Here is a 24,418-nt window from a genome sequence, read left to right on the forward strand (position 1 = left end):
AAGTTAGTTGTAAGTTTACTTCCCCTTTTCTGACAAGTAGGTTTAAATCCCTACGAATGATAAGTCCTAATTGCGAAAGCAAACAAATCCTAACAATTAAAATTACAAATTTCTAACAGTGTTGAGAAGTCACCATTTGTGATTGGACACACATACTCATTATTTACTAATATTTATCATAAATACTTAAGCTACTAACAAATCCCCCCTTAAAAAAAAAAAAAAAAAAAAAAAAAAAAACCAGTATGGGACAGTTATTCGAGTACCGGCAGTATATGTTTTTAGTACTTCGTAGAAATTTTGATATTTCTGGGATATTTTTCAATATATCGCATTGTTGAACGATTTATGTGAAAATAAACACTTAGCTCTTAGCAATGGTATAATAAGAAAGTATTTATGTTGGAAAATTGTGTTTGTTTTTAATAAATTGTGCAACCACTTCCTGAAGCTGGCAAAAATACCCCCGTTACCCTATAATTGACAGATATTCTATCTGTAGATGGTTTGACTCTGAACTGATTGTTCTACTTGATTACGCCAAGAGTATGCTTCTGAAATCGATCACTCAGATGAACCCAGTTTCCCTACCTGTCACAGCTTCTATCCAGGCAGACAAATTGGAAGACTTTATTGACTAAGGGGCACTGGATTTGTTATGATGGTTGGCAGTGTGATGAGGAAAAATTTGAACATGATTTGAATGCATGAATATTTTTTAGTTCAAAGACCTAATAATATGGTTAAATTATATAAAAAAATCTTAGACTTCACACACGGAATGGCACAAAAGGTACACCTTAGTCGGTCACTCGGAGACGATTTTGAATGCGGTTAAAACGATTACTAGGGTAACGGGGGTATTTTGGCCCACATGCATATTTTGGCCCACCCAATAACATTTTACGCATTTTATCTGATAATTTCAATGAATATTAGAAAACTATGCATGCAACATTGAATAACACACCTAAGAATCATACTACACTATAATTTTCGGCGAAAAACTGGCTCTAGTTAGTGTTATTTTGGAATTAGTTCATACATATTCAGAGTCATGGCTGAATCAACCCAAAGTCAAGAGGAAGTGATAATATACAAGTCAACGTCCGGAAGCTATTGTAACAAATATGTATGCTTTTGAAACAATTAGTTGTTGTAGTAACATCCATAAAATGTCATAGAAACAGTTTGTATACTCTAACATGATTGAAAAAGTTGAAAAAGTGGTTAAACTCATGGCCGAAATATGTTTCCCTCTTTCTGAAGCGATCATATATTGGCCATGCCAAGTTCTGACATCTCTTTGTTATATACTCTTTGACATACATACTCTCTACTCATACTCTTTGACTCTGACATACTCTTTGTAGAAGGATGTTCTGCTCAAACCCACTATTTTTGCTCCAAAAATACCGATGATGATCTCAAATATAATTAGTCCGAACTATTTCCATACACGTCTGTAGATATAAAGGTGGGCCAAAGTAAAAATTTGGTGGACCAAAATATGTTTTTAGTACTTCGTAGAAATTTTGATATTTCTAGGATATTTTTCAATATACTGCATTGTTGAACGGTTTATATTAAAATAGACACTTAGCTTTAAACAATGGTATAATAGAGCAGGTATTTATGTTAAAAAATTGTGTTCGTTTTTAATGAACTGTGCGAACACTTCCCAAAGCTGGCCAAAATACCCCCGTTACCCTATTCTCTCAAAATAAAAAAAAAACCGTTCCTGCGTTGATGGGTCAGTTGATGGTCCCCATCCTGCCTAAGTTGCGAATTGTTAGATATTCTCTCGTATCCAATTAACATACGATGAGATCCTGGTGAATACAGCAGGATAAGCTTCACGACACTTCTCACCGAAGCTGTAAAAACCAACTACGTAAAACGTGACTGCAGAGTCGCCAACTGCAGATTCATCGACGCTAGTCCAAATCAACTGATCGCCCGTAATATAGCAAGTATTGTTGGCGTACAGCTGGAGATCTTCGACGCACAGATGATCAGCCGCAATGCGTCGTGTATAATCACGTTGGCAATCGGAGTTGTACATGGGTGCGACCTTTCTCTTGATATTTTCGACGTTCCCTGCAATTGAAGGAATGAAATGATTTTAAAATTTGCGACTGTGAATTGAAGCATTAATAAAGTACCTGCTTCAATTGACAGTAGATCAAGCGGTGTGTGAGTTATGTTTGTCCAGACACAGGCTGGATATACTGCCGCAGTTGGTTTTACTTCATTGGTCAGTTTAACGAGTGCAATATTGTTTGAATTATCATTACTGTTGTAGTCTGGATGAACAACAGTTTGCTCTATTGCGATCGATTCATTATTCGCTAGTACGGCCGTGGTTGGTTTGTTTGGCTGCGATAACGCACAACTAGCCGATGTAACTGCAGTGCGTTTGGTGATGAGCGATGCTAGACAACGGACCGACTTCGAATCCTTCCAGGTTATGGTAACCTTTGAAAATGGAAGAAAGCAACAATACCTACTTAAACTTAAAAACATACTGACTAATATTATTTTACTGACTATAGGGTAGGTTGGTGGTTCCAAAATACGCCATTTTTTCGACGATGGCTTTTGCAACTCCATCGCCGGTAACGTCCATTATGTCAACCTATGAACCACATAATTCTGGTTGCGTTAAAGTTTGAGGTATATTTCAGTCGTGATTGAAACGCTCCTTAAGCCAAAATGAGTGTTTCAGTTACGACTGCAATATATGCATCGCAGACTGTTAGCAAATTAAAAAGCACCCGATTATTGGAACAACAATCATTACATAAAAACTCACTCTTACCGTATGTGAAAGGCCCGTGGCCGTATATAGGTTAAATAGTTTCGGATGGAATCGTCGGTAATCCGTCCGACAGGTATCCAATTCATTCCCTCGTTGTTGCTTAATATTGCTTTCCACAAATTGTCGCGGACAACAAACCACCTGCACAGAGGAGCAAAAGCTTACACGTCGTTTAGCTTTGAAGTCGTTCCATATCTTCGAACATTTCGTATAATGGGTGCAAATTCCAGGCAGTTCATTGCCGTGATCGAAACTACACCTATCGTTTTCCTTCCACTCTGGATTGACGAACTGAACCGAAGATTGCCCATCGTGAATGTTAGGAAGTAGAACCGATTTCAGCCAGTCCACGTGGCTAACTAATCTCGTTGCTACGGCTGCCTCTCCAAAACCACAATCCCTACCGAAAGCATTCAATCCATAAGCATAGGCAAAGTAACGACCGTTCCTCCAAATTTGTCGCTGGATAGGGGCTCCGTAAAGTAGTTGGCATGAATCAGGAACCAAAAATAAACGATCTCCGACACAAAGATGCTCTGGGGCTAAGCCCCGCGACAGCTGAGAATAAAATTTTTCAGGAATCGAACAGTTTTGAGGGGTATTTACGCTAAGTCTGGGTAATAGTGTCCGTTTCATTGGTTCTACGGATAATAAAAATATATTAGAAAATAACTGTCTTCATACAATGTTGTGAAACTTACTAAATCCTTCAGGTTCTCCATAGAAGTGAAATTCGTTTATATCGGTTCGACCAATACCTGCCACTTCCACTTGCGGATCGGGAATTTCAGGCGAATGCCAGATGCATGCCGGAGTTACACGGTCAGAAAACTGTACTCGATCCTTTAGCTTCAAAACTGCAATATTATTATATAGAGAATTTCTTATGTATCCCGGATGCACATAAATCATTCCTATATTGGAAGTATTCCCGTTTGAATTAATAACCACGTGTGACGGAGTAACGCTATAAGCACAAAACAGATCCAGAACTCCAGTAACGGGATTGAGATATATTCATACCCAGAGTGCGACGCACATTCGGCCACAGTCAGCACAGTGTCATCCGCAATCAATGTTCCACTGCAATTTTCCCTCCATACGCGTCGATCTTGCCAGCCCACAGTAACCGTATGTTGTAAATTTTTTTCGCCAAAATGCATGTGCGCTTTCGTGGAGTCAAGAGAAATAAAGTCCTCGGAACGGCTGACTATCACGTCGTCTTCGTACTCCCGCAATGGAACGTATCGTAGGGCGCATCCAACGGGTTCTAGACTCCAATCTGGTGAAGAATCAAGTATGAAAACGAACTGATCTACGCAAGTAGCAATTACAGCTATATCTCACCGCGCACGCTGCTTTCCAGACTTTGTATTGTTTTCAGGATCCATTGATAATATGATGATACCCTCGTATAGACTCCCGGTGTTGATGTTCCACACGCGCTACCAAACGAAGTGACGCCTACGAGAAACGGAGATACTTTTCCATTGTGAAGCAACTTTATCTGCAGTGGTCCTCCGGAGTCACCCTGCAATTAATTGTAGCATATTTTGTAAGATTCATAACATGCTCAAATAAGTCTCAAGTTACGGGACAGGTGTCCATAAATTTATCTCCGGCGCATATTTGCGTCTGCTTGAGGCCGTCTCTCAGTAGCCGGTTGGTGTTGCCGTAAATTTCACTGCATTCCACGTGAGTTGTGGGCTTGAGTGTTACCTTTAGCAGTGACGGGGTTCTTTCTTGTGCTGTGGACTTAGAGGGTGTTTGAATCCGTTTTTTGGAGAATCAAATAATTTGATGAGAGAGTATTTTATATTCGTATGCCCTTTAAAAATAAAATTTTGGTCTATCATCGAAAGTTTAAGTTGTAGCGAATATATGTGGGAAAAGTTACCGTCACCCAGAACCTGTTATTCTTGTACAGAGTAGAATAATTACCAAATCCAGTGTCTCCCCATCCGGTAGCGTCCAGTGCTTTGAAAGGAACTTCATTATCAATCCAAAGGCAGGCCGGAGTAACTGTTTCGTGTAAACTACGATGAATAAAAGAATATAAATTAACTCTCGTTGCTGCTGATAGGAGGAACATGACCTAGCAAAATTGGCTAGAGTTTATTTGATGACAAATCATAAGAAATTTGTACAAGTTTTTGATTCGTCAAACTAACAACCTATTATAGGAATCAGTGTTTCTTCGCGATAAGAAAGAATCCAAATTACACAATGTTTCAGACTACCCCCGCAATGAGTACTGAATCTAATAGACCGAACAGCACCGGTACGAAACAATGTTTTTCAAATGCTATTTAATTCATGCTCTATTTATTGAAATCGTACGCGAAGAATTCGCATATTTTAAGCACGGATTTTGTTCATCTAAATACAAAAGCCTGGGTATGCAAGGTGGTAGGTTCCTTATTGAGAGTGGCCACTTTCCTACGCATACGCCATAACGTTAATCAACTCAGAGTAATTTAACCTTTTAGTTTTTAGAATACTCTTAGACTATACTACTTAAAGCAATTTCTTTTAAATTTCTTTTATTTAAATTCAATCCAGTCCTTATTTTATTTTTTTCTGCTCATCCGCGATCTAAATAAAATATGAAGTGTGTGTGGGTGGAGAAAAGCTGATTGGAGGTGGTCTTACCTTTCTCAAATGTGCCTGAAAACCCCACTAATTTTTAACAATTACAATGGTATTACATTACAATTGGGTTGTTTAGCTATACCAGTTTTTTATATCAGGTGAAAGATCTTCATTTTCTAAGTAAAACGTAATTAAATTTTTTTTCTTCCGTTGTCCTTCGCTTTTTAAATCACGATTTAAAACTGCTCGAAATTTGCTCGAAATTGCTACAATGACAGTTCGCCCATATACCAACGGTCATTGTAGCGATATAAAGCGAATTTTTATTCTTCATTTAAAAATCGAAGGATAATGATATCAAATTTTTAAAAATCACGTTTTGCTCAGAAAATTACATTCATTCAGATGATATATGAAAATCAGAAATCCGTGGATAGCTAAACAATACAATTCACGGTTATTAAAGAAATTTTGTACATATCTCAGTTATAAATTCTGAGGTGATATAAAACGGGAGTTGCGTTGAAGTCGAACTGATCAGGATAACGGTTGAATTGACGAACCATCGAAGAAAGTGAAGAATGGGTAGCATATTGCGTTGACCAAAACTCGATCGGGAGCGGAGATTTCGGTCGTTAAATTTTAGATGGTGCATACAATTCTTTTCCAAATAAATCATCTGAATCATCGAATTAGGTTATGATTAGGGTAATAGCTATAGTGGACCCCTTTCCTATAGTGGACCACCCGCCAGATTAATTGAATTTATGCGAATACTCAAAGGATTTCCATCGGGAAACATCCAAGAAAACTTCCATCGCGAAACATCTTATCCAGCACATCTTATCTGCATAACTTACTTTACTTACTTACTTACTTTAAAGGCGACAGACCGATTATCGATCCAATGCCGACTCCAGAATTCGTTGCCATGTCCCTCGGTCTTGGGCTGCTATCCTCCAATCGCCCCTAACACCTATTTCGCGTGCATCCTCGTCGACAGCACACATCCAACGAGTGCGGGGTCTACCTCGAAGTCGTCGACCTCTATCGGGATTCCTGCTAAATATAGCCTTCGCTGACGCTCATCCGGCATTCTCGCTACATGTCCAGCCCACTGAAGCCTGCCGTGTTTTATCCGCTTGACTATATCCGCCGATTTGTATGCCTGGTACACTTCATGGTTCATGCGTCTGCGCCAAACACCATTTTCTAGTTTGCCGCCAAGGATTGAACGCAAAATCCTACGCTCAAAAACACCAAGAGCTCGCCGATCAGCCTCTTTCAGCGTCCATGATTCATGGCCGTAGAGGGCCACCGGAAGAATCAGTGTTTTATAGAGTGCAAGTTTAGTTCGAATTTGCAGACTGCGGTACCTTAGCTGGTTACGTAATCCGTAAAAGGCCCTGTTCGCGGCTGCTATCCGCCTCTTTATCTCACGGCTAACCTCGTTGTCACATGTCACTAATGTGCCCAGGTAAATAAATTCGTCGACTACTTCAAATGTTTCCCCATCTAGCACCACCGCAGCACCAATCTCCGACGGACTACCACGCACTCTGCCAGCCACCATGTATTTCGTTTTGGCAGAGTTTATGACAAGCCCTAATCTCGCAGCTTCTCTCCTGAGAGGTCCGAAGGCCTTTTCCACAGCTCTACGGTTGATACCAATGATGTTGATATCGTCCGCAAAACCGAGAAGCATGTGCGACTTCGTAATGATGGTGCCGCTTCTCTGCACACCAGCCCTCCGTATAGCACCCAATGCGATGTTGAACAATAAGTTCGACAGCCCGTCACCCTGCTTCAAACCATCTAACGTCACGAACGAGTCCGATATCTCACCGGCTATCCTGACGCTTGATGTAGAACCTTCAAGGGTGGCACGTATCAGCCTAATCAGCTTTGTTGGGAAGCCATGTTCCATCATAATCTGCCATAACTCATTCCTCTTGACTGAATCGTACGCTGCTCTGAAGTCTATGAACAGATGGTGCGTCTGCAAGTTGTATTCTCGAAATTTATCGGGGATTTGTCGCAAGGTAAACATTTGGTCCGTCGTGGAGCGTCCCCCTCGAAAACCGCATTGGTACTCGCCAACAAAGGTCTACTGCAACGGCCTCAGTCTGTGGAACAGGATGCGGGAGAGAACTTTGTACACGGTATTAAGAAGTGTTATGCCCCGATAATTGCTACAGTCCAGGCGATGGCCTAACCAGTCCGAGGGCAATTCTTCATCAGACCACACTCTCAGCATGATCCGATGGATGGCACGATACAGCTGTTCGCTTCCGACTTTGAAGAGTTCGGCGGGAATGCCGTCCTTCCCAGCTGCCTTGCAGTTTCTCAGCTCTTTCACTGCTTTTTTCACCTCGTCCATGGATGGTGGATCCACAACTTGACCATCATTCTCAATAGTCATCCTGCTCCTTTCGACTCCACTGTTTCCCTCACCGTTCAACAGCACACTGAAGTGTTCCTTCCAACGCCTGGCCACATCTGTTTTATCGGTTATCAGGTTCCCCTCCCTATCGTTGCACATGACTGGGGCTGACACGTTTCGATTCCTGATTCGGTTGACCTTCTTGTAGAAGCTCCTCGCATCATGCCTGGAGAAGCAACCTTCCGCCTCCGCAAGAATACGCTCCCAATGCTGTCGTTTCTTCCGGCGGTGGAGTCTCTTTTCAGCGGCTCTTGCATCTCGATATCTACCCATGCTCTGACGAGTCACAGCCGTGGCCAACATTTGACCCCTGGCGCGGTTCTTCTCTTCCGTCACTCGCTGGCACTCAGCGTCAAACCACTCATTGGACGCAGCTGCCGCAGTTGTACCCAACACTTCTCGCGCTGTAGTGCTGATCGAACTGTGGATGTGTCTCCACTGTTCATTCAGGTTCCCTTCAGCTCTTTCCTCAATCCGTTCATCAACTTTCTGCGAGTACTCTGCAGCTACTCCTTCAGTTGATAGCCGCTGGATGTTCAACTGCATCCTCCTCGTTGCCTCGGATTTCAGCACGTTGGACAGCCTGGCGCGGATTTTGGCTACTACGAGATAGTAATCCGAGTCAACGTTCGGTCCTCTGAACGACCTCACGTCTGTAACGTCTGAAAAGTGCCGTCCATCAATCAGAACGTGGTCAATTTGAGAGCAAAGCTCTTCATTCGGGTGCATCCAGGTGTGCTTACGTATGTTCCGGCGTGCAAAATAAGTGCTACAGATAGCCATCCCCCTAGCTGCAGCGAAATTAACAAGCCTCAGGCTATTGTCGTTCGTAGTAAAGTGGAAGCTTTCCCTACCAGTTACGGGGCGGAAGAAGTCTTCCTGCCCGACCTGTGCATTTGCATCTCCGATGACAATCTATATATCGTGTCCTAGGCACTCATTGTATGTCTTTTCCAGGAGCTCATAGAACTCCTCCTTTTCGTCATCGGGTTTCTCGTTGGTCGGTGCGTACACATTTATTAGGCTGTAACTGAAGAATTTGCCCTTAATTCTCAACACGCATATACGGTCACTGATCGGCCTCCATCTAATGACACGCTTCATCTGTTTTCCAATTAGCACGAAACCGACTCCTCTTTCTGCTTTCACGCCGCCACTATAGTAGATGTGGTACTTAAATGAAGTGTCCGCAATAGGATCTACTGCTCGGAATTCCCGTCCTCCCGATTTGAGCCATCGCACCCCTTGGATAGCTGCAACCTCCACATTTACATTCCGCAGCTCTCTAGCCAGGATACTTGCGCGTGCCGGTTCGAGTAGAGTCCTTACATTCCAAGTACCGAGTTTCCAATAATCGTTGTCCTTTTTCGTTCGCCTAGGCTCATGCCGATTATTCCGTTCCGTATTTATATCTGGATTGTTCGTAGTATTTAATATTCAGTATGCTGCCTTACTAGGGCTGCGATACCTAGTCTCGCGACGGGGCTGCCGTCTTTGATATAGCTGGCGAGACACCGCGTTTCATGATTCAGCCGCCCGCTCCGGATCAGACGCTGTTGTACGCCGCCCCTAACATGGGGAAACAGCCACGTACGTTCCCCCTTCCCAGTCAGCATACGACCAAAGTTTCCACCGGGGTTGGTTACCCGATCTCCGCTAAGGTTACTCGTATCCCGGTCGGCACCACGTGGAGGTTGGGATAGGAGTTGCTGGACAGAGGTGAATGACCACAATAGGATCTCAAGTGACACGTGTCCAACCATTCGCCAACCAAACCAACCAAGTTATCTGCATAACACGCATTCATAAATCCCGATTTATGTTAAGAGAAATTGAGTTAATCTGATGGGTGGTCCACTCTAGATCAGTGTTGTTAGTCTCACTCATAAACAGCATGCAACCCCTCAAGTAAGGTTCTCATAGCTGCCGATATCACACACTAGAGAATTCTCCATTCAAGATATTTCTCGTTCTTTCTCGCTGTCTTCCTTGCTCGCATTCGCTCCCGAGATCATATGCACAATTGCACACACATGCACCTTTTACTCGCGTGTAGTCCCCTTCTGGCGAGCACAACCAGCCGAGTACAATTGTTTTAAGATGCATTACGATAGTTGCGGAGGGACAAAAAAAAAATACCTCAAAATACTTTGCTTCGGCTGTTTTTGCATTAGACTACTATGAAAATCTTATCGAAGCAGTTCGATACCCTAGACGTTCCAGTATGCGCTACTTTACGGATTCTTCCCCCACGTTCGGCTGTCGGCGCACGAAGCAAAACCGAGTGGATGAAGAAAGCATTTTCGTTTTCGAGCACAGCAAATTTAGTCGAGTACTCCTACTCGTTAGCAGGAACTCGCGTACTCTTTTACAGTCGCTGAGTAGCAATACAAAAGAGTTTTTGTGTATCGCTGCGTGTTTGCTGCTACTCAGGTGAATGCATGAAGAAGAAAGAGTATCTCGAAAGCGTGTGTGCAAAAGAAGAAGCGCAGCATATGTCTCGTTCTCAAGCAGAAAGGAGGAGAAAGATTTTGCTTCTCGCTCGCTTTGCAACGCTGCTTTAGATTACCAAAATTAAGGGGTCCACTAAAGATTAATTTACCCTCGTTTTGCTATAAACGCAGCTTGTGACATATTTCTTTGTTGTTCCAAAGTTTCTATGCCAAATCGCCGAGCAGTCGACCACGATCTGCAGAGGAAACTAGATTTTGGATATTCTTCCAAAGATGGTTTCGTAGAACATAGCAGACAACTTTACGCTGCTAGCTCTTTATTTTGTCCATTAAAAATGCTTGATACGGGCACAAAACACTAGTTCATTGGTTCGTTCAAGACTCTAGTTATGGAGGTTTGTCCTAGATATATCATATTCAAAATTGATTTCATTTTAAGTAGGGTAAAACGGGAAACATCTAATGCAGCCAATCTGCATCAGAATCACGAGAATCTATATCTATAAATGCGAATGTCTGTCTGTCTGTAGACTCAAAAACTACTGAATCGATTACCTTGAAATTTTTGTACGGGAAGTAACACTAAAATTTTAGCTTTGCTCTATGTCATATGCGTAGGCAAGGGGGGGGGGGTAGATTGGTGGTTTATGGCCGTTGAAACATCCTCCCCGATAACCGTACAATCTTTTGTACGGATGTTCTTTAGTCTGAGGTGTATTTTTGCGAAATTACTGTATGATGTTAAACCTTCTTCATCCCAGAGGCGTTGCAAGGACAAGGTGAGAAGGTAGGGTGGGTGGGTGAAAGATGTTAACTTTTGATGATTTTAAATCTGCTGGATCGATCAGCATTAAGTTCGGTATGGTAGCTGTTGTATTCCAACGACTTTGAGTTTCATATATTCCATTAGCGTGGCAAGGAAGGGGGGAAATTAACTATTCGTAAGCTCCTCAACACCTACTTGCTCACCGTGCCTATTTCGATTGGTGAGTGTGTTTCTATAACATTGATTTTTTTGTATCCCAGTGCACAATGGTCCAGAATCCAAATTTAGGGGGAAATTTGAGTCTAGAGCTCTATAGCAACATTTTAGAGAAAAACTTACTTCTACAAAGTTGTTACATATGGTCTCATTTTGAAGGGCATACTTGACTCTATAAATGGAGGAATTTTTGAAAATATTCAATTTTTATATTTGAGTAAGGCCGTTACAAATTTTATTTTCATTTTATGTCACCCCCCCCCCCCTTCAAAAATCTTGAATACTGGAAGAAGAAGAAAAAAAAAGCTCAAACCGTTTTGTTCATTCTATTGGTTTTCCGACAGCATAAATGCTTTATTTAGCAACAAACAAGTCCAGTGACAACGAGAGTGTCATCAAAAGGCAAGCGAAATAAATAATAATAATAATAAAGTGTTAATTTTCAACATTTATTTGATGCAAGTTACAAACGTCATAACTTGCGCACAAACTTTGATCAAAGATATTTCTTTTTTTATCGTCTCGGTGTTATTTATTTTTTGCCACCCCCTTTGCTAACTTTGATAACGTTGGACATAAAAAAAATTCGAAATTTGTATCAGCCTAAATTCAATTTAAAAACAAGACGAAAATTTCAATAATTTTATACATTATGTATATAAATGCACCCAGATTTATTTTTTGATATTTTTTCTTATAACTAGACGTAATTACCTTTAATTTAATTAGTAGTAAGGGGGGATGTACTAATTTTGTTATTTGATATTTGAGACGTGGTTTTGTGACAACTCTGTCATCTGAGACTTCATTATATCTCAGTGGCGTAGTAAGGGGTAAAGGAGGCGGGGGGGTAGACGAATGTGGTCAATCTTTAATCATTTTTAAACCGCTTAACCGATTTTTATTTAATTCGGTAAATACAGGTCGTAAAGTAGCGTATATGTTTCAAAAACTTCAAATTATGTCTATCTCTTACAGGAACGGAAAAAGTGGATATGAGGGGATGACAATTACAAATTTGTTTATTGTACACTCACAAACGCCAAACATGAACCCTTTCAAACACCAAAGATGATCTTTGTGTCATTCTGTACGAATACGAATCCATGATATTGAATTTTTTGTATCTCGATGGTGTAGTTAAAGAGGGAAGAAAGGGGGGGGGGGTGAATTTCATCAACCTTCATTATTTTTGAGTCGTCTAATAGTTCATCAATTTGATTCTTTTGCATTGCAAAGTAGAGATCGTGATTTTTAACATTTTATTTAACTGTAAGGTGTTTCAAATCTCAAGGGTGTTTTCATGATGTTGGTTTCCAACAGATTATCTTCGTTTTCGATACAGTGGATTGGGAAAACTCTCCCAGCTGGCCTCGAGGTACGGTGGTGACCTAACAAGCCAGTCGTCGTAGGTTCGAGTCTCGGCTCGGGGGAGACTGTTAGTGTCAGTAGGATCATAGCGCTTGCCCCGCAATTGTCCTGTATACTTAACAGATGGCTGCGAAGTGTATAATAAAGAGAAGGTCGAGTTCCGAATCGGAATGTAGCACCAAGGCTTTGCTTTTTTTTGGATTGGGAAATTACTTACGCCTCCATCAATATGCGGCAAATTGTAATGTTATGACGGGAACTATTCAACTATTAAAAATGTCTAGTCGCGGGGGGGGGGGTTATTTTAGAAACCGAAGTAATATCTAGAGGCCGGAAATCGAGATGTCAAGATGACATTCTCCGGTTCCTGGAAAACGTTCCAAAATGGTCCAATACCACCCAATATAAATATTTCTTAAACCAGAACAGTACTGTAACTGGAAATCAAATCTAGACGCCACTTTGAAATCCAATATGGCGACATCCGGTTTCAGAAAATTATCAAACACCGACTATTATAGTTTGTCATGGAACCAAAATGATACCCAGAGACCGAAACGGCTACAGACACCATTTTGAAGTTTATAGAATCGTTCTTTAGTTTACAAAAAACAGCCGGAAATGACCAAATACCATCCAACATGGGATAATGACCAGAGACCTGAAATCAACTCTAGATAAAATTTTTAAATCCAGATGGTTTCCGAAAATTACCAAATACCACCCAACTGGGCATTTCTGTAATCGAGATGATGCACATAGACAAAAAAAAGGTCCACAGACGCCATTTTGAAATTCGAGGTTGTAACTTTGGTTGCTGGAAAATAGCTGAAAACCATAGCCGAGATGATGCCCAAACACCGAAATTCATTCCATAGCCGAGATGGTGCCCAAAGACCGAGATGATGCCCAAAGACCGAAATTAAAATCCAGTTACCGAAAATGACCAAATGTAGGCATTTCTGTGATCGCAATGAAGCACATAACTCAAAAATCGGCCCAGACCTCTCAGGAGGGAAGCTGCGAGAGTACACGCAAAAGTTCAAGTCTTGTACAATCATTGTACTTCCCGATCCGCACAAATTTTGCACTTAAATCGCACAATAAATGTGTTAAAAGGATAACGCAGCAGTTGTACTGCGAATACATTGACATAGATTGAAATCAGAATATGTATCATATACCGACACTTTATTCCTCACACCGAGTGTATTAGTGACTGCTCTTTCTCTTTTGCTCGTAGATTTTCCATATACGTGCGACGAGACTAGATACTTCACATATAATTTGCAGGTTGCTCTTTCGCTTCTTTTTCGGTTCGGATTGCGACGCGCAAGAGACGTCTCGTCGCTTTACGAAATGAGCGAGACACCCGTGCTGTACATACTTGGCGCCAGTGTTGTTAGTCTCACTCATACTGTCGGTGTGTGCTTGCTGCTACTCAGGGGAAAGCGTGTGTGCAAAAGACTTGAGAAGCGTAGCATATGTCTCGTTCTCAAGCAGAAAGGAGGAGAAAGGTTTTGCTTCCCGCTCGCTTTGCAATGCTGCTTGATACCAGCTGAAACTGTTTAGGTGTAGTAGTTTGGAGCTGACAAATACATTGAAAAAACGCTAGAGCATTAATTGCGTTATGTCCAACACGCAATCATTGTACTGGTTCCAAACCACATCAACAATTGCGCTAAAAACGCACAATTCTGTACTGGTTTCGCACCATCCTACTTTTGCGTGTAGGGCTTATCATTAACTCTGCCAAAACGAAATACATGGTGGCTGGTAGAGAGCGTGGTAGTTCGACAGATGTTGGTGCTGAGGTGGTGTTAGATGTAATTTTTGAAGTAGTCGACGATTTTTTTTACCTGGGTACACATGTCACATGTCACTGACAACGAGGTTAGCCGTGAGATAAAGAGGCGGATAGCAGCTGCAAATATGGCCTCTACGGATTGCGTAACCAGTTGAGGTCCCGTAGTCTGCAAACCCGTACTAAACTTGTGCTCTACAAAACATTAATTCTTCCCGTGGCCCTCTACGGAAAGGGATTCACTATTAGATAACACTGGTCAACACAGGTGCACTCCAAAAGCTCAAACCAGAAAAAATGAAAGATAATCACAGTGTGTATGGGGAACAACTTTATTTTAAAAAAATGGGCATCGCCAAAATCTTCACCATTTGAAAATATAGCTTTTTACCTTCCATTTGGGGCCCTCCGAGAAATCATCCATCGCGGGCTTTCGAACAACTTTTTTTTTCTTTAAAAAGTATTCTGACAGCAAAGCGTTTAACTACCAAAAGGATAGTACGGTGCTACATATACAAAAAATGCAAGCACTTTTGAAGTGACGCAGTGAAGGTTGTAAGTTTAGTCGAGTGCAACTTTCGCTCATACTAGAAATTTTCCAAACACCCCTAAAATTTGATGTTATGGTCGGTTTTTTCACTTCCGCGCATGAACATTATTTTTAATTCATTTGTTTTCCAACCGATTTTGAATGTTTTAGCCGTTTTGGTAAGGGGTAAAATAGAGTTTTCAGAATATATACAGATTTGTACTAACTTCGTCAAAATATGTTGAGTTATTCGAGCGTAAATCTAATTTTTAAACTTCTTCACGCAAAATTTCAACTTAAATTGAAATTTGTTAGTAATTTTTGTAAGAAAAGTACTACATGTACACTAACAGTTAGAAACTATATTCAATTACGATATAAAATAGAAGCTGTTCTATGAAAATCGGCAGATATTTCGCTGAGTTATATGTATCTTAAGAGAATCAGAATTTTTCACTCTCATCGAACAATAATATTTAATAAGGCAAGTAGGGTAAGGAACGACTTAAGCAAAAAAACGCCTGCAAAACAGATGGAAACTGCTTAAAATAGGTTCGGGGTGATTGGAATAGTGTCCCTCGATTGGTAACATTAATTGATTATAGTTAAAGTTTGCTAACATAGTTTTAAAATCTGAAAACAAGTTCTGACAAAGAAAAAGATAGAGAACAGATTGATATACTTTTGTTTGAATTTCATTCAACACATTTCGAGTATTTCGTCTCAATACACAGGCGGTTCTTGAAGCTGCTTAGAATATGTTCCCTGCCCTACTTCTGATGTGACCTACTATAGGTTGTAGCTCTAGTCGTGTGTTACTTACGCCCAAACTTGAAGTTTTTCAAATACAGTCATACCTCGACATAAGGCAACATTATTTTTACTTTGGTTACGTTATATCGAGTTACGTTATATCGAAGCAAAAAAAAAGTTTTTTTTTTAATTTATGCAAGAATGTTAATGGTTACCGAAGGATGCGTGAAAACCTGTTTTCCATCACCTATTAGTATTTTTAAACCTTCTTCCTCTTTCTTATTATTCTTTCTTCCATTTAGGACAATTTTCGCATTGGTTTCAAAACTTACTACAAACATTTTTTGAAGCAATTTATACCCCAAAAACAGTTGCTGTAACAATTTAAATCAAATTTGAAGTTATTGTCAAAATTCCGCCTTTTGACCGTGGCTCACATGTTTATTTTTAACTCTGTCATTTTCCATTAATTATTTATATATAGACCGTTTTGGAAAGGGAACATCCAAAAATGACGTAGCTTTTTAGATTTTTTTTACGGTCTAAAACATTCGAAATCGGTTTAAAAAAAAATGAGTTGAAAATAATTTTCATGCGCTGAGGTCAAAATACCGACATTTTGACCATAACTTCAAATTTTAGGGGTGTTTGGAAAATTTCTAGTATGAGCGAAAGTAGCACTCAACTAAACTTACAACCTTCACTGCGTCACTTCAAAAGTCCTTGCAGTTTTTGTATATGTAGCACCGTACTATCCTTTTTGGTAGTTAAACGCTTTGCTTTCAGAATACTTTTTAAAGAAAAAAAAAGTTGATCGAAAGCCCGCGATGGATGATTTCTCGGAGGGTCCCAAATGAAAGGTAAAAAGCTATATTTTCAAATGGTGAAGTTTTTGGCGATGCCCATTTTTTTAAAATAAAGTTGTTCTAAAATACACGCCGTGTAATAGCTAACCTACCATTCTTGTGAATTTTGGTGTCCCTAGCCACTAACTTTTTTTTCAGAGACTTGAATAGGTTTTCTCCTAAACATAAACCCAGCGAGCAATTACTATACTGCCGGTACCCGCATGACTGTCCCATACTGATTTTGGTCACTTTTGAGTTATCATCGGGAATCGACTTAGTTGTTATTATATTTTCCGGAAATAAATTAAAATTGATACTTTTTTATGGAAAAACATGGAAAAAATACTAAGTTGTGTTTGTCCCATATTAAAAATACCCGCATTACAGTCCCACTGCATAGTGGTACAAACTGCGAACATATAATCTTGCTCCAGATTAGTGTATATCGGATAATTTTAGGCATATAGAAGTATGTCATTTAATTAACAAGACTAATGTTGTTTTTCTGTAGTACAATCTACGATGGCGATGATACTGCTGGTTGCTGGTTGAATTTATATGTGATGGGACTAAATATGCGAGTACTTTTGAGATGTACCCGCGTATTTTGTGCAATTTTGTCTTTTTTCATGTTAAAAAAGCAAAGCCTTGGTGCTTCATTCCGATTCGGAACTTGACCTTCTGTTTTTTATACACAGACTTCGCAGCCGACTGTTTAGTGTACTGGACAATTGCGGGGCTAGCGCTACGATCCTACTGCCACTAACAGTCTCTCCCAGACCGAGACTCGAACCTACGATGACTGGCTTGTTAGGCTAGCATCGTACCTTGAGACAATCTGGGAGTTTTTTTTCATGAAACATATCGTAAAACCAATTCCACCCATGGTTTTTTGTTCTAAACGTTAAACTTGTATTGCCATGAAACTGTTATGGTCATGGGTTCTGGTTGTAATTGCTTAAAATATCTGGAAAGCCAAAAATTCACGGATAACATTAAATCGCCTTTCTCAACATGTTGTTTTTCATTATGGGACAGTTATCCGGGTACCGGCAGTATACTAAGTTGACAAAGTTGACAAAATTGACACGTTTTGGTAATGGATATGGGCACCAAAATTCATAGGAATGGTTGAATAGCAAGAATCTTTAAATTTGTCTCGGTTTGAGCTTTTAGAATGTACATACTCTTTTTCATTTTGTCGACCAGTGTAATTTAATTAGATAGGATTCCAACCATTTAGAAAATCTTTGGGTACAGCCTGTTTCCTAATTTACCTGAATAGTATGGTTCGCAGTATCGAAGGCAGCTTGTAAATCGTATCTAGAGTGTATATCGCATCTAGGGGCTAAATTCATGTTTTGCGAAAACTCGATTGAAATTTAGGAAATTTTCATCCAGAAACATCCCATAGAACAAATCTGCATCGAGATCAGGGATGTTACGGATGTGATTTTTTAGACATCTGCAGATGCGGATGCGGATGTGTGATTACGGATGCAGATGTAGATGCGGTGTCAATTTTCACGCGGATGTTACGTATTTACGGATGCGGATGCGGATATACGTAGCATCCTTTGTGTTTTATTTTGCTTAGTTCGTATGACCATGTACCCCCGCAGTGCAAAAGTTATTTGAGCGAGCAGCAAATACATCAAGGAAATTTTTTCTACAAACTTCTATGAAGCGATATTACTTAACATCCGCATGGTATGATGCGGATCCGGACGTCAGTTTTCATTAAACTGATGCGGAAGCGGATATCCGTAACATCCCTAATCAGGATCACGAGAAATATTTATAAATTTCGATTTATGTTAAGAGAAATTGAGTTAACCTGATTAGTGGTCCACTATAGGAAAGATGTCCACTATAGGACAATTTACCCTACTTGACTTTGGCACAAGAATTCCTAAAGCAATGCCATACGAAACTCATAAGATTGGTTACTACGGTACGTCCACGAAAAAATCCATGTTTTTTGCCTCTCTCCTAGAAAGGTATAGCAATCACTGGAAAAACTAAAGGTATAAAAGTGCTCCAGAGGGCCGAATGTCGTATATCACTCGACCCCTTTTGACGAACTGAGCATTTTCTGTATGTATGTATGTATGTGTGTATGTGTGTATGTGTGTGCGTATGTGCAACTTTTTTTTCTCACTCACTCTTCTCAAAGATGGCTGGACCGATTTTCATAAAATTAATTGCAAATGAAAGGTCTAGTTGCGCCATAGGTTGCTATTAAATTTCATTGTAATCGGATTTTTAGTTTAGAGGTTATGTATCAAAATGTAAAAATCACGAAACATCAATATCTCAGAAACCACACAACCGATTTCAATAAAACTGGTTTCAAATGATTGGGCTGTCATCAAAACCTTTAACTTTTAAGTTTCGTTATGATTGAACATATGGTTCAAAAGTTATGTAAAGAAAAGTTATCCTGAGGTTGTTTAAACTCACTCATTTTTCTCAGTGATGGCTGAACCGATTTTCACGAAGTTAGTGTCAAATGAAAGGTCTAGTTACCCCATAGGTTGCTATTGAATTTCATTGTAATCGGATTATAACTTTGTCCGTTGTTCATAAAAATGTGAAATCACATAATGAAAGTAAACATATCGACTTTCTCCTAACGATCACTGGCTAAATAAAAGGTAGAAAAGTGATCCAAATGGCCGAATGTAATATGCTACGCGACTCATTTCGACGAGCTGAGCATTTTCTGTATGTGTGTGTGTGTAACGCTCTCCCAATCTCACTCGATTTTCTCAGAGATGGCTGAGCCGATAACAATGAAATTAATTGCAAATGAGAGGTCTAGTTGCCCTATGAGACCCTATTGAATTTTATTGTAATCTGATTTCTAGTTTAGAGATTATGTATCAAGATGTAAAAATCACGAAACACCAATATCTCAGAAACTACACAACCGATTTGAACAAAATTGATTTCAAATTAACGGGCTACCTAAAAACCCTTAACTTTAGAATTTTATTAGGATTGAACTTGTGGTTCAGAAGTTATGGAAAGAAACGTGTTCTGGAGGCTATTTAATCTCACTCATGTTTCTCAGAGATGGGTGGACCCATTTTCCAAAAATCAGTGTCATATGGAAGGTCTAGTTGCCCCATAAGACCCTATTGTTTTTTTTGCAAACGGATTATTACTTTGTCTGTTATGTTTAAAAATGTGAAATTCAGCTATGCAAAGAAACATATTCCGAAGACTACCTCACTCATTTTTCTCAGAGATGGTTGAACCGATTTCCACAAACTTAGTGTCAAATGAAAGGTCTAGCTGCCTCATAACACCCTAATGAATTTTGCTGTAATCGGGCTGTAACTTCGTCTGTAATGTATCGAAAACTACACAACCGATTTGAACAATATTGATATCAGATGAACGGGCTAGTTAAGGGTTAACCGATGAATTATGATTGAACACGTGGTTTCAAAGTTTGGCTGCCCTATACGTTCCCTTCTCATTTGATTGTAATCAAACATATGCAACCGTTATGTATCAAATTGTCAAAACAACGAAAGTCTATTATCTCAAGTATTACATGACTTATTTGAACATAACTAGTGTCATACAAACGAGTCATCTCTCAAACTTACAAATAACAAACTTCATAACAATTTGATATACTGTTCAAAAGTTTTGGACAGGAAAAAAAATCAAAGACTATTCAAAACTATACTTATTTTTACAAATAATAAGTTGAATGAGAAAGGCTGAGTCTGACCGCTAGGTGGATTAATTTAGGTTTTTTTTTTATTCTCGCTTATTTACCGTCGGTCTAGTTCCGCCACTGTTATTTGTGCCAATCACCGACGCCCGGGCAGGCGACTCCACCCAGGACCCTAACTCACGACCCGTTGATTAACGGATCGGCGCCAACGGCTTTACTTCCTCATGCGATGGAAGGCGTGATCCCAGAGAATTTTCGCCTCAGAAAATCTCCCGATGTCGGCTAGGATTGAATCTAGACCAGTTAGGTTGGTTGTGAGTGGATCACGCCACCTCACAACCATCGACACCTATGTCGGCGGTGGGATTCGAACCCAGGCGTCGAGCGTGGTTGGCGGAGACGTTACCAACCACGCTAGGCCCCCGCCAAAAAAAAAAAAAAAAATTCATGTTGCACTGCACTGATATAGGGTAAAGCTACTTGAATGCATCACGCCTTTAGTGGATTTGGTCTGTTTAACTTAATTTATGCGACAACTCGAGAATTTTCCAGAAAACTTCTTTCGGGAAACATCTTATTCAGCTGATCTGCATCAGAATCACGAAAAACATTTTTAAATTCCAATATATATAAAGAGAATAAACAGTTTTGTATCATGGTGGTCCACTAAAGGAAGTGGTCTATCCAAGGTAATTCAGCCCTAATTTTAACAGGCACCAGATAACGCTTCGATGACAATCGTCTTAAAAACTTTCGATTCCGCACATAGAGAGGTTATTTCTTTATATATAGGCTATGTTGCATTCAGAGTAGGGTGGTCGGTATTACCGACTTTTCGAAAAACCGGTATTTCGGTATTCATAAAAATAAAAACCGGTAAAACCGGTATTTTTATTTTTTTCAGATTAATACAAACCAGGGGACTCATGGTCTTTAAACCTACTATTTCAACACAAAATTCTTAATTCTTAAGTTTCGGGAAGTAATGATGTACCATTTAAAAATAAAACTGAAAAATAATTGAAGGGTGTCGAATGTCTCCGGAAGTGGTTTTCTTTGGCCGGTTTTCTGCTGCAGTCTTATGCAAAAACCTGCCGAAGTAAGCCACTGCCGAAGACGTTACCTACATAAATTTAATTTTGAAATTTATTTTTTGCTTAGCGTTTTAGGTTGCATCTATGCATGGACGTGTCGCTGCATGATTATGTTTTTGCATTTATGAGTATCTATGCTCCATTACGATCCAGTTTTTTTTTGTAAGATTAGGACCTCTGCAACCATTGTTTTGATCTCTTGTGGCATACGATCCAGATACAACACTGGATAACAGCGTTTGAAAAACTCCAATAAATGAATCTAGTGATATGGTTACGAAGAACATAATTTCAAAACTCATGTAATAACAAAAAAAAACATGCAGATTTTTATTTTAACTTTCTTTCGCATCGCAAAGCTTAGTTTCAAATTAGTGAATAACTTTAAAATTCGTAGAAAAATATTTGAAACTGTTGAGAAGAGTATATGAATGAAGTAAAAAAAAGAAATCACGATCAGACCAGAATTTACTTTTCACGAATCCGAATGAATCGAAGGTAAATACTTCTTTATTCTGCACGATGCTCTTTAAACAGTTCGTCCAAATTATTTATTATTATAATTATTTTATTAACTTTAGCTCCTGATGGAGAAACGAAAAATGTGGCATATGAACAAGTTTGTAACTGAAATAGAAATAAATATTTGAATGAGAGGTTGGCAAAAAATATATAAAAATATAGAAAATGATAGAGAAAGCAGAAATTTTTACACGAGTAAGGCCGGATACATTCAGCTAGATGCTAATAAAAGCCCGCTGCGATACGGGCGAAGAAGCTTTGACCATGCTACAGGCTACAGCTATTTAAATTTCACTTTTTCAAGGAGCAGTAATTTTTAGGATGAAATTCTTCATTGGTTGATTATTTCATCCTGTGAACACTTTGTATCAACAAAAATAAATTCCTAATCCAAATTTTATTTATTTATTTATATTTATTTATTATTTTTAAATACCACAAAATGAATAATGACTTGCGTATTTTCGCTGACATGATTGTGATTAATGCCTCAAACTATGATTTTCATAATTTGTAGTTAAACTGGTAGGTTTAATACCCACGCGTTGCCTCTGTGAGTATGAATGTGTAAAAAGATTAGCTGTTATACTTAAACAATGAATGTGTTGCTTTATTGATATGAAGTTTTTTGACATATTATCGATACACACAAACACGTCGTCTGAATCCGAGCAGATTGTTAGAAAACAACAAAAATTGATACATAGGCAAGGGTTGATTAATATTTAATGTTGCTTCTGTCTAAATGTATTTATTATACAGGATGTTAGGGAGCTCACGTAAAATCCTTTAAGGGGCGATAGAGGACCATATTTGATAAGAAAAAAATCCTTTTACACATGTGGCCAAAATTCAACTACTGCAGAGTTATTCACTATTTTCAGTTTTCGGTTATGTTTGCCTTCAACGAGCAGAAAATTGTGAATTTTTGAGACACTATTGATTACGAAATTTTTTTCAGCTCTCCAAAAGAACCAACCTAACTGAGCTAACTATCATACTTCTTGTGATAGACCTCGTTGAGATGAACATAACCGAAAACTAGAAAAAGAGAATAACTCTTCAGTAGTTAAATTTTGACAATATGCGCAGAAGGATTTTTTTCATCAAATAGGGTCCTCAATCACCCCTTAAAGGATTTGATTGAAAGTGAGCTACCTTACACCCTGTAAACATCATCATGTGATTTGTAACGCCTACCTAAGTGAGCAGCATTCATTAGCCTAACAATGATTTATGAATGTTGTGACAAGTTTTTTTATTTCAATTTAAAGAAAAATACCGAAAATACCGGTTTTTTCGCCTCTCCAATACCGGTATTTTGGTACTGAAAAAAATATCGGTTTTACCGGTTTTACCGGTTTTTGTTTTACCGGTAAACCACCAGCAGATCGGTCAGATTAACTCGAAGATATTTTAACCACCTCAATCAAAAATTTAAACAATAGCAATTTATTCTCTCTGGGCAAATAGTTTTCACTTCACGCTTAAACACCATATAGCTGAAGATATGCAGCTGCGAAGGTTGCACCTGACCGTCCGAACAACGTTTGTTAGCGCATCAAAATACAACACGCAACAGAAAAAAGTGCTGTGCCTCGTTCGTGTTCGACGCTAAGCTTGCACTATAATATCACCCTCAAAAAATGTTGCAATACCGGTTTTATAATACTCACGTGACATTTTTCTCCAGCTTTAGAAGGGCGACGTCGTTATAGGAGGAAGAAAACCTGTAGTCGGGATGCCTCACTACTTGAACAATCTTGAGCTGTTGTGCGAATTGGTCGTCCTTGTCACTGAAGATGTTAATATCTCCGAGACGAACCACATCTGGAGCAGCTCCACTGGAATTAACCTCAAATCAGTCTGTGTGTTGCGTATTGCTTCGAAACGAAACCATACTTATCGAGAGTGCAGTGAGCCGCAGTCAGTACCACATTATCCCAGATTAAAGATCCTCCACATTTCCAATTGACGCTTCCGTCGGATTGCGTCCAACCGACAGCTGCCATATGGGCAAACTCTTTCAAATAAGCTGGCCGGCCGAACGCTGGGGCAACCTGACTAGACTCGCCGTATTTGTAGTAACGCAGGTGGCAATCTAAAAGTTCAAGTTTTTATGATTCAATGTTTTGAACCTGATTCAGATGAATGTGTTTTTTCTGTACCATCGAGAGATATCCTTTCGTTGGGAAGCATTGCCGTTTGCGTGCGTTCCTTAAATGGGCGGATAGGGAAGAGACACTGCACTGGAATTGTAGGAACAGTTTATGTTTGGAACATATCAAATTCACTATCAGTTCACCATTATCAACCAATGAGAGGTACACTAAATACACTAAAACCGCTGCAAACGGCATTTTGGGCGATGGAGAACTCTACACTATCTACACTGCATATAATGTGAAGACGAGAATACCAAAAATCGAACAGTTAAAAAAAAATAAGATGGCTGAAATCTCTCAGCTATAGGTCAAAAGCGTACAACGACGCTTCTTATACTGACAAGATA

At 39.5% G+C, this 24,418-nt stretch overlaps 1 protein-coding gene across 2 annotated transcripts; it reads right to left on the bottom strand.

Moving 5' to 3' along the window:
- Positions 1-325: 325 nt before the first annotated feature.
- Positions 326-24,418, bottom strand: LOC129727892 (uncharacterized). 2 transcript variants are annotated; one of them, XM_055686150.1, is made up of 12 exons: positions 24,212-24,418; positions 24,075-24,155; positions 23,809-24,007; positions 23,583-23,750; positions 4,763-4,857; positions 4,415-4,569; positions 4,169-4,352; positions 3,845-4,103; positions 3,523-3,788; positions 2,822-3,462; positions 2,166-2,478; positions 326-2,100 (listed from the first exon to the last, which is right to left on the bottom strand). In XM_055686150.1, exons 1-12 carry the CDS (start codon positions 24,264-24,266, stop codon positions 1,793-1,795), a joined length of 2,724 nt encoding a protein of 907 aa, XP_055542125.1. In that variant the 5' UTR covers positions 24,267-24,418; the 3' UTR covers positions 326-1,792. The 2 variants fall into 2 exon arrangements, with proteins under 2 accessions (XP_055542125.1, XP_055542126.1); XM_055686151.1 differs by lacking the exons at positions 23,583-23,750; positions 23,809-24,007; positions 24,075-24,155; positions 24,212-24,418 and adding an exon at positions 6,291-9,634 and having other exon boundaries at positions 327-2,100.

The sequence above is a fragment of the Wyeomyia smithii genome, chromosome 3, assembly GCF_029784165.1.
Source record: "Wyeomyia smithii strain HCP4-BCI-WySm-NY-G18 chromosome 3, ASM2978416v1, whole genome shotgun sequence".
Taxonomy (NCBI): Eukaryota; Metazoa; Arthropoda; class Insecta; order Diptera; family Culicidae; genus Wyeomyia; species Wyeomyia smithii.